The 11,724-nt window shown below is 37.4% G+C and overlaps 1 protein-coding gene across 6 annotated transcripts; it reads right to left on the bottom strand.

Moving 5' to 3' along the window:
* Positions 1 to 1,679: 1,679 nt before the first annotated feature.
* LOC148657040 (uncharacterized) lies at positions 1,680 to 11,129 on the bottom strand. 6 transcript variants are annotated; one of them, XM_088642754.1, is made up of 5 exons: positions 10,973 to 11,129; positions 8,229 to 8,457; positions 6,184 to 6,369; positions 5,003 to 5,212; positions 1,680 to 3,941 (listed from the first exon to the last, which is right to left on the bottom strand). In XM_088642754.1, the coding sequence occupies exons 2-5, from the start codon at positions 8,434 to 8,436 to the stop codon at positions 3,598 to 3,600; spliced, it is 948 nt and encodes a 315-aa protein (XP_088498880.1). In that variant the 5' UTR covers positions 8,437 to 8,457; positions 10,973 to 11,129; the 3' UTR covers positions 1,680 to 3,597. The 6 variants fall into 6 exon arrangements, with proteins under 6 accessions (XP_088498880.1, XP_088498878.1, XP_088498877.1 ...); XM_088642752.1 differs by having other exon boundaries at positions 10,910 to 11,128; XM_088642751.1 differs by lacking the exon at positions 10,973 to 11,129 and adding an exon at positions 10,760 to 10,966.
* Positions 11,130 to 11,724: the final 595 nt, after the last annotated feature.

Raw genomic sequence — 11,724 nt, 5'->3', positions numbered from 1 at the left:
CCCTTCACTGGTTCCTTTGCCACCCCCGAGACGTGCTCATAAAAAACTGGCTTCAGTGTCAAACATTTTATGGCTGCTCATTTTGGGTTGATACAGTATCCAACATGGCTCAAAGAAGGAATCTTGGATCCTACAGTCAAATTCACAGGGCACTAGACTTCTGAAGCTTATCAAACATGGATCAGATCTGAACCCAGACAAGCTGCTTCCAAACTCTGCAGCTGAAGAATTCTGCATCCAGACTACAGGATCACTCTCGTATCTTCTGTGAATTGCAGTAGGCTGTTCCTAATGGGTTATTCCCTCAGACAGACAGGTTAAGATAATACATCAAGCCAATTCAAATGATGTTTTCATACGATCCTAATTAGGGATTTGACCAAAGTACTAAGACATAAGAGTTTTAAATGAAGGCTCAGGTGGTCAAACACCATTTTTTCATGTAAGTACAGTATCACAATACCTACACATTGGTTATCATTTCTCTTTCCTCCCTCCAACCCATCATTCTACCGGGGTTTCCTTTAGTCTTGTCCTTATAGTTCCTGAGCTATTCTCTCAATCTAATTCCAATTCTGTCTTTATTCCACTTTAGGGTTTAACCAAACATGCTGAATTAAAATTTGTGAACATAAAACATGAAAGTAAACCAGCCTAGAGAACACGGTCAGAAGAAATAAATAATTCTGAGGAGCACAGAGGCTAACCTCTATTTTATGATTTAAGTCATTCAACCAAAGCACCATAAAAAAACAACTACCAAATTGTATGAGGGCAAGCATTCTATATTCACAGTACTAGGCTGGGCTAGCCTTTACTTGACAACATTGTGTTTTAAGGGTTTTCTGCATGCTGTGGAGATCTTAATACTCCAGCTTGAATAAAAACATTTAGATGACCGTTCAAATGTAAAGCATTTCATGAGAGTGACAATAGAAATCTAAGTCTTCGATTTAAAGGACCAGAAAAAATGTGAAACATTATTTTTAAAAAGACTCAGCAACTGTTTCCAACAGCTACTGTTTTTGTTCTTTGCAAATGAATAGCTTTATTTTGAAAAATACATTACAAGGATTATTAAAAACATGATTATCAAAAACAAATCTTATAGGTACATACTGTAGTCAAAAATGAATCGCACCTAAATTTTAAGTATTTACATTTACGTAGTCAAGGTGAAGTCTAATGTCATGGGTGAATACAACATCAACATTTGTGTTGGGAGTTCATGAATAGGTAAATCATGAATCCCATTACATGAAAACATCAACTAATCGACAACAGAACACTGGATGATCCACAGTGACCTTAACTGAAAACAGATGCTTAGATATATTATAATAAAAGGCAATCCAATGAACTGTACAGTATGTTTGCTATTAAGTATTTAAATTACTTAATGAGTTTTTAAAAAGTAACTTTTTGTCCATAACAAGGCGATGGAACTGAGGGTGAGAGAAAATTGTTTCTTAAATATGAAAACAAAGGGACCATTTAAAATAAATTAAAATAAATTCTTCAGGAAAAACTAACTATTTTGAGCAGCATAAAGCACCCCTTAAAGCAATCATTATAAACAACATACACTGAATCGAAGCAAATACCTTCACATTGCACAACTCATAGTTTCAGCTTAAGTGGAAATTGTTAATATTAAGAAAAAGTCAAACATTAAAATGCAGGTTTAACAAGTGCTTTTATTTAAACAACCACAATGAGTTTTCAATATGTCAAAAACCTTGCAGACATATTCATTTCTCTCTAAATATAAGTACTGTACATCTTACATATATTAAAAAATAAACTGGTATGCATAAAAAACTTCTTTTCTCTATGTTAGCTATAAACAATGCAAAGCAGCCCAAATAATACCCCCGCTTGTCCATAAATACTTATGACTGTACCAAGAACATTTGTGGTCTTTTAGAAATGTTTTGCATTTATCGGGTAACACTGGAAATATTAAAACAAAAAGAAATGTTATTTCTGTCAGGATTGAGGATTTGAGATGGCAACAATAGTTAAATGTGTTATAAACATAAAAATACTTACTGTCCTGTGGTATGTACAAAATTGCCCAAATTGAAGGATCAGTAAGAACGTTGTATTTTGATATTATACCATGTAGCACCACCGTGTGGATACTATGAGATTTCTTGGATAACTTTGTAGAACACTACCTAACTGATTTAAAGGACAAACTTACGATTAAAAATGTCTTTAGATCACAAGTTCTTTGAACGTACATAAGCTTCCTTTAGCTCAGTGTTTGCTGATTTTTATTTTCAATTTAATTGAGAGCACTATTACAGAGATGTTACTGTGACTTGACATTATACAGCTCCTACCCCACTTGACAGAACAAAAAAATCTGCTGTACACACTGTCAAAAAACACGCAGATAAACTGGGTGGATTTAACATGTTCTGCAAGAAACACCTTAAACTTGTTACAAGTACAAGTAAATGCTTTTCTCTGTGGATGAATAATTTACCTGATTATTTTCCCTTTTGTGTACAAAGGTACTGTACAGTGAATGATCTGCTTACAAACCACAATTGAGGAAAAAAGACACATATTCACAAATAATTGATGTGTCCTGGTTTTTATGTCAACAAAATCAAAGCATTTCCTTATACAAAGCATTATCAATTTACCTACTGTACCATACAGTATAAACATCACTAGCATTAACTTTTTTTCTTCTTCTCAGTTGGCTGTAACAATACTGTTAAGTTTAGATGGTATTTGAATTCTACTTAAAAAAGTAACTACATTTCAATTGCAGGAATTACTGTTCGTCCCATCCTTATTATTAATTAATTATAATTGTAAGAATGGATGTACAGTAGGATTACCAAGTTTCAAACAAAACTTAAGTTCTGTTGACAACCAACTCATTCTACAATTCCTCCAACACTTCTTTTGTGATATTGAGAACAAGTGCACAGACAAGAAAAGTACTTCAATGTGAATTAAAACTACTGACTTTGTCTAATTATAAACCACAAAATATGTCTTACAGTCTTTGACAAAATGTTATTGCACTATTTTTAATTAACATGAATATGTAATTATTATGATTATAAGACAACAACTAGTCTGTCAAATGTTGTTTTACAGAGACACCCATAAGTTAATTTTAATGGCCACTTGTCCATAATGCCCATTTCTCTAAACACAATTCTTATTACGCTGGTGAGAGAACAGAATATCATTTCTCTGTCCTTGTACTAAATACACATAATGAAAGGACAGCAGCATCACTGATAAATCAGTCTACTGTCACTTACTAGGCTGTTCAGTTCTGCACACCCGTTACTTTACAGTGTTCTTTGAGAAGAAACCAAAAGGAAAGACTAACATACCGCACAAGACCTTTCCTTTACAAAGGAAATTAAGAATAAATCACAAAATGTTCAAACTAAGGCATAAGAAAGTTTTACACAGAAATTTCAGAAAGAGGAACTTTATAAAAGGTGACCATTTGTCAAGTGCCTGTATCGTCAAGTTTTATTTGTAATTGTCCTTTAAGATTAAAGAGCTTGAGTGTGAGTCAAGATGCATGTCACGCAGTCCGATGTCAGGATATCTCCTTTAGCTGTTCAAGGTGGAATGTGTTTTGGACTTCTTGGCTGTAATGGGTAGAAGTTCCCCTGTAGCCTTCATTTGCTCAATTTTCCGGGAAAGGTTCTCATCGTTTTCTATAACAACAGCACATTTCTGAGCATACTTGACCAATGTCTCTTCCCTTGGGTGAAAGAGTCCCACTACCTGCAGCATCTCTTTGGCTGCAAGATGGAGCTCTGCGATGGGCGCGGTGTTGGCGATGGTGTTCCTGTCGATGCCATAGTGCCGGAAGGCCCCACTCATGCTCTTTTTCTTGTTGAAAGCGGACAGCACCTGCTTGTACCGATGGATGACATACTGGACTCCCGTTGCTAGAACACATGGAAGTGCCGTGGTTATTAAGGACATTTTTAGTTCGTGTCTTCAAACCATACACTCAGAATACAACCTAGACAGTAAGCAGTGGGTCCTTATTCTTGCATCTATAATAGGACAGACTGATGCACTGTGAGTTCAGCATTCTGATTTCACCCTTTTAGTTATATATTCATATCTGTATATACATTCATAGTAATGTGAATATAATCAATCATAATTATCATAATATTATAACAATTTATTGTGATTCATAATAACCTTAATATAATTTATACATACATATACATTTAATTCATATGCATATAAATTCAGTGCTTACAGTATATATTTAACAATATGGAAGCACTTAATTTTGTATTTATAAGCTTTTGGCCTTTGGAGCTTGTTTAGTTTTTACAGTTTATCTCAACCGAATGAGGCCTGTGATCTGTTTCATGCTTGAGTGTGTTGGAAAACTAGCATGAATGTCTACTATAAAATAGCGCATTTGTTAAGAATTTCATTTAAAAAATGTCTGCAAATTCCCCCAACAGATGCTTTAATCTGCCAAAACATGGCATATTAATGCAGGGGAACATATGAAGAGTTTAACCATAATATCACCTGTACTTTTTACTACACTCTTTTTACTGTTAAGCACTGAAAACAATATGCAAGAAAAAAAAAACTGGCAGGAAATCACATCTGCAATTTCAAAATTTTTCAACAGATTCCTCCCAAATCTACGCATTAGCTCTCGGATACAGTTACAAATTGACTTTCCCGCATCTCTTTCCTTGTCAAAGTTAGTAACTGCTTCTTGTGTGTTGACATCAAGCAAATTAAACATCCTAAAAAGTAATATTGCCCTTCATGTTCTCCTTTCTTCATGAATCTATGTTACTTACTAGATTTCACTTAAATGATAAACCGCCTACATGCTTACTTGCAAAACAAAAAGACATAAACACAAGCCGTTTTTAAATTCCTCAGAGACCTCAAAAAATGGCTTAAATCTTTATTGAATACAATGATGAATACGATAAGTGTCCTCTAGTTCTGATTATCTACGTACCTCTCTTCCTACTATAATCTTTAGCTTTCTTGCCTCTCCTCTTGTCCTTGTGGTGTCTTTTTTTCTTCCCATCATTGGATGTCCCTGAGGACACCGTGGTCAAAGATATGTCAGAGCCGCTGTCATTGCTGAAGGATGAGCTACTCGATGCCGTCCTGGACCTCTTCCGTGGCTTACTCTCTGAATACAAAGATTTTCCTGGTTTTGAATCTGCATTCAATCAGAGCAAAAAAGTAAACAAGAAATGCTAAACTGTTTGCTACACCTGCACAATAAAAACAAATAAATACAGTAGCCAGCAGCCATATCACTCTGCAACTCACAACTGGCAGCCCACTGAAGCTCAGCAGGTGTGAGCCTGGTCAGTACCTGGATGGGAGACCTCCTGGGAAAAACTAAGGCTGCTGCTGGAAGAGGTGTTAGTGGGGCCAGCAGGGGGCGCTCACTCTGCGGTCCATGTGGGTCCTAATGCCCCAGTATAGTGATGGGGACACTATACTGTAAACAGGCGCTGTCCTTCGGATGAGATGTAAAACCGAGGTCCTGACTCTCTGTGGTCATTAAAAATCCCAGGGCGTTTCTCGAAAAGAGTAGGGATATAACCCTGACGTCCTGGCCAAATTTCCCATTGGCCCTTACCAATCATGGCCTCTTAAAAACCCCCATTTATGAACTGGCTTCATCACTCTGCTCTCCTCCCCACTGATAGCTGATGTGTGGTGAGCGTTCTGGCGCCCTATGGCTTCCGTCTCATCATCCAGGTGGGGCTGCACATTGGTGGTGGTATAGGGGTGTGCCCATTACCTGTAAAGCGCTTTGAGTGGAGTGTCCAGAAAAGCGCTATATAAGTGTAAGCAATTATTATTATTATAATATATTCACAAGTCATTTTAATAGTAGTTTAACACTTGGTTGATTTGTCGTGCAGCAAGCGTTATCACCAAGCACATGTAACTGAGTCACGGACTTTGCAGAATTCAGTGCTATTGAACAAAACAATACACCAGGTAGATTCTGTTGATGAAAAAACAATTTTTGTAATCAGCTTTAAAATCTGAATCACTGCACAAGTTGTAAACCTACCAAACAGTATATTTAAAATCCAAGTACTATGGCTGCACCAAAACTCTACATTATAAATCAAAAATATTAAATGGAAAAATATTCTGTGTAATATGTACCTTCAGTCATTGACTTTGCACTGGTTAGATTCTCAATCTGGGAACGAAGAAATTTGCGATCTTGCTGCAGATCCTCAACCTGTTTTTCGAGGAAGTTGATCCTTTCCTGTTTACTTTCCAAAAGGCATTGGAGCTTTGTGATGGTCAGCATCACACTTGGAGATAGAGCTTCTGTTGGAGATAACGCTGGGGGGACAAAGGCAGTGATTAATTGAACAGTCTGAAATTTTTCAGCTCACTTGCTCTTGCTTATAGCAAACAAAACTACTTCCTTGTTAACTTCCTCTTTAAATTGTTAACATCCTACAGATTGTGTCATCATTTAAAAGACAGCTACTCCTGACAGGTTGGGTTAATGAGGAAGAGCCAAGCTCATATTCCTAACAGACGTGGTGGTAGGCTGATGGGCTACACGTCTTTTGGAGCTGCAAGGAAACTACAGTACCCCCAAAAAAATCAATGTAAACACAAGGCGCAAATGCAGACACAACACAGAATCAATCCCAGAATTCAAGAACTATGAGGCTGGGGTGCCATTCTTCCTGGTTAACTACATGTTGTTATTTATATTCACCACACCAGTGGCACTGTGTCCTATGGTTTACACTGCAGACCACAGATCTGGATGCACGTTTTTAGAAAAAGAGGGACCGACATTGAAGACAGTTCCGATCGTTGGCCTACTACAGTAATTTCCCTGAAAAGACAGTCACCCTTAATGAACAAACAACTTGCAGGGGAACTTCAATGCTCTTTTCATATTTTGGGGTTAGAAAGAATCAGCATTGATGAGTGTATTTCAAACTGCAATAAAAATAAAATGTACACAGTATCTTGTAAAACCTCCAATTTACATCACCATATAGTGGAATTTTCCAGGTATGCACAGTGTTGTGTTTGCACCGATTCAGAATGAGGCAACAGAACTTCTGGTGAGGTGAAGAGGCCCCTTGACATTGTAAACACGCAGGCTTGTGAATACGTCTCTTTTAATCCAATAGCAATATTGCTTTTGATTTTGAGACAGTTTTGCTGACAAATACTACTTACTTGTTAACTCTGCACGCAGATCACGTTGGAACATTTTCTGTGGTGAAACGTCTGCTGCACAACCTGTATTTATTCGCTTATACATCACTTTACATTATGGTGACAAGTGAGCAGGAAGGGCTGCATCACGTTGCAATTCGTGGGAACTCGAATGCAAGTTTGTGACAAAATGGCGACTTTCGCTAAATTAATGATTTTGTGCTTAATTCGAAATTTGTAATATTTTTCTATAACATCAATTAATTTATTTTCTTACCGAGATGTACAGTAATAAACAGTCTGAGAAATCTGGACTGCAGTTCCCCTTTAAATAAACTCATCTGATGATGGATTGGCAACCAATAAATTTTTTTTGTACAAACTACTGTAGGTGCTTGCTTTTTTATAATGTTCTATATATCACCTAAGTTTATATAAACACAGGTGCCTACTTACAGCAATACTGAGAGAAAGCTGACAGAAATAAAAAAAAATGAAAGTTATTGCTTTTGCAGTCTTTGTCTTTGGTCTAAATGAGATGGGACATTCCACTGATTTTACAGTAGTTTTATTTCTAAATATTCCTGCAACTTCCTATAGAAAGCATCAAATACTCAAAAAAAGTCCTAAATTAAAGTGGACAAATCTAAAAACACAATGAATTACATTCTCAAAAGTGTGTTTTCTACAGGCTTTAAAGACCTGTTTTCAACATTTTGTATATTGTATCTTGCAGCGTTTCACAAAGGTTTTTCAAAAGAGGCTTTGGTAACGATTTATTTGAATGTTGTCTCCATAATTCCTTCACAACTGCTACACAGGACATTATCACATGCATAATGCTTTGAAGGGATATGGGCAAATGTCATACAGAGCTCATGACATTTCTTTTAGCATTGTGTATAGCTCTTGGTACGATGCAACATTCAAATAAAGCGTTTATATGTTGTACTTTGTGCTGGCTGTTTTCCTGGAATGGTATACACAGTAAAATAAAGTTTGCTTGAGTCTCTTACTGGACACTGCGCTGCTCAGAGTGTTATCCTGTTCCACATCGCTTGTCGTTCCTGAGGTCCGGGTGTCCCACTGAGCAGTGTCTGGATCATTCTCTTGTTTCATCCAGTGCTGCGAGCTCACTTTTGCTTTCTTCCTCATGGCTGAGCTGGAGTGTATTTCAACTTCTGGGGAATACCTTAAAGCCTTGTCTGGCCAAAGAGAGGACATCTCTTCTAAAGGCCCAAATGCCTACAAAAGAGAATAGTACTGTGGCACAATCACCTCAAAACTGCTGGGACCAGTCACGTTTCTGTTACCACTTTTGAAATAAGAAATAAAACTCGGAGGACACAAGGAAACGTGGACATGCACCTCTCCTAGCCAAGAGAAGCAACACTTGGATGTAGGTAAAAAAATTACACAATTCCAACCGGGATAGGTACTTTATGTTTTTTAGGTCTTTCGTGACAAACATATGACTCTTTAGAGGAATTGGTTATAGTGCCAAAAAATCTTATCAACATAGGAGAAACCATCTTTTCTCATGTAGCATTCAGATTTTTCATTTTTAAGAAGTACACTGAATACTTTTGGAGGGAAATAATTCCTTACACTTATATACTGTAGCACTTTCTCTGGTCACTCCACTCAAAGCACTTTCCCCTCCACCTGGTTGAACAGCAACCATAGTGTGCCAGTCTGCTCTCCACACACCAGCTACCAGTGAGGAGAACAGAGTGACGAAGCCAGTTCAGAGATGGGGATCATTAGGAGACCATGACTGGTAAAGGCCAGGGGGAAATTTGGCAAGGACACTGGAGTAACTGGAGTAACTCCTATTCTATTCGAGAAACACCATGGAATTTTTAATGACCACAGAGAGTTAGGACCTCAGTTTTACATCTAATTCGAAGGGTGATGCCTTTTTACAGTATAGTGTCACTATACTGGGGCATTAGGACCCACATGGACCGCAGGGTGAGCGCCCCCTGCTGGCCCCACTAACACCTCTTCCAGCAGCAGCCTTAGTTTTTCCCAGGAGTCTCCCATCAAGGTACTGGCCAGGCTCACTCCTGCTGAGCCTCAGGAGGCTGCCAGCTGGGAGCTGCAGCGTGATAGAGGTGCTGGCAGAAGGATCTGCACCTCAGGTTCCACCAAGCTTTGAACTCAGATCGCTGGATGTCCAGAGTGCCAACCATCACACCATGGAACCAAATTACTGTAATTATGGTCTTCCCATTAACACAAGAAATGTCTCAAAATTGTGTTTTTTAAAACTGAAACTCACTTTTATTATGTCAGTCAAACTTACTGTATATTGTATGATCAAAGGAATATACAGTATTTTGTCTCTGGTTTATTCTCATTGACCATCCTACAATTTTACCTAAACAGGCATTGGCAAATTATATAAAAAATACTAATACTTTCAACTGATTTGATGAGGGCTTCAAAAAAAGTTTATAGTTGAAAACGTATTTTGGGTTCATTTCCCAGAGACATAACCCAGAAGGAATCTGCCAGTTTTTAACAACTCCAGTCACTAAGCAGGTTAAGGATTTAAAACTTTTGAATATATAATTTTAAACTTTTTCTAACCTCAAATGTTATTAGACTAAATTTCTAAATTAAAAATAATTCAGTTGATGTACAGTATATTGCAATTAACCTATATTTAACTTTATTCCTATACAATATAATTCAATAATTAAAATGTTTATATGTGCTGTAATAATATGTGACACCTAACCATATATACAGTACACCACGTATTTAAAAGGAGTAGGATTTGTGAATTCAATATCAGAGATACAGTAGAAGGGTGGTTAGTTTTGGCTTAATCTTCATAGAATTTAGACGCTTTAACACCTTCTCGCCTCTGGAAAAAGAGTCAGTTTCCGCCTTGTATGATGTCCCCTCAAGCATTTTGAAATACCTCCGGAAGTTTATACAGTAGAAGCCTGGTTCATGGCTTAAATTAAAGCTGAAAGGTCCGTGCCATCACAACACCAGCTCCATAACTCCCCCTCAACAACAACGTCTACTGCAGCGCCCCTGTCCTTTCAGGCCATATCTTTGCAGAAACAAGCTACAGAACCCGTGCATGACGTCATTCAGGCGTTCACCCATCCTCCGTCTCCATGGAGACAGCGCAATAACCAATAATCAGCGAATCGATGAGGTCAAAGGGATGTTTTTGTAATGTTTGCTTTCCTTCCATGGAATACTTACAGATTATTAAAGAACATCAGTATTTGTTATTATTTTATAGTCAATGTCAATACAAATAAAGAGCGTAGTTTGTATTTTGCTACGAAACTGTCCAATTTCTTAACGATGGAATAATGTAAAATACGGACACGTTTAAAACATGTAAGGTAGAGTCCTGCGTAAGCCATTTAATTTTCACTTTTTTAATTAAACTAACACGAAGGCCTAATTCCACAAATTAGAATATGTACTGTACATATACTTTATTTTTTTAATTATTTTAAATGGATGCCGAACAGCTTACTAGTAAAAAAAATCTAGCATCTGCAAAAATACATACCTCTGTAGTTTTCCCCCACACAGAGCACAGGATTTCCAGCTTGCCACTAGTTAAACTAAGAATTATTTTCCGGGGCAAGGGGCTGTTTTTTTTTCAAGAAAACACAGCTAGGGCTTTTTTTTTCTTTTTTTTTAAAAAGAAACTGCATACCTCGAAAGCAATCTTCTTTGTGCTTGGGGGTGGGTAGGTGATTGACGACGTTGACAAACCTACCGACCAGTCAAAAAAGGAGCCGTTTTCGGAGAGCAGCAGCCTTCCTCTTCGTCAGCCTGCTGGGAATGCAAGTGCATTTCGGGATTTTGAGTGTAAATCATAACTATCCAATTCGAGTTATTCTGCAAACCGCAGCAAGTCATTCTCTCTGTACATTTACCGTGCGGACAGCTCAGTGCGCTCATTCAAAAACGAGCTCCTTTAATGTCTGGAAGAAAATGTAACATACCTGCAAAGGCATTTTTAGTGTTGTTGTCAAAAATGCACTTATTATTAATTAACCGTATATACTAACATTATTATTAATATTCTACAATTAATATATGTATATAATTCATATTTTTTTAAAAATACTTTAAAGGTTCTTTTATTTACCTCTCTGCTCCTACTGTCTTCAGTACCTCCATCTACTGTCTCCACTCATTGTGTATTTTCATTGGACATATCTTCTGGATTTTTTTATCGTTGTTGTTAAGTAAAGCGCTTTGAGAAGCCACCTTTAAAGTCGCTATACAGAATAAAGTTGTTATTATTGTTGTTATTATTATTAAAACCATATAAGGCCCATTATACAGCATGTGTGTCTACTGCTGCTGTGCTCTGCCCCCTGCTGGGATTCCATTACTGTCACTCATGGTCTTGGAGCAGACACAGCATCACTCCTTAGACAGCAATGAAGTCTGCTCTTCCAAACGTCCAGGTCTTCTGCCAGCGAACACACTCTACACCCTCGTGGTTTCAAGGGGAGTGAG

Source organism: Lepisosteus platostomus, chromosome 8 (assembly GCF_059453375.1).
Source record: "Lepisosteus platostomus isolate fLepPlt1 chromosome 8, fLepPlt1.hap1, whole genome shotgun sequence".
Lineage (NCBI taxonomy): Eukaryota > Metazoa > Chordata > Actinopteri > Semionotiformes > Lepisosteidae > Lepisosteus > Lepisosteus platostomus.
The sequence above is the reverse complement of the archived record's forward strand: the minus strand, read 5'-3'. Positions and strand labels throughout refer to the sequence as shown.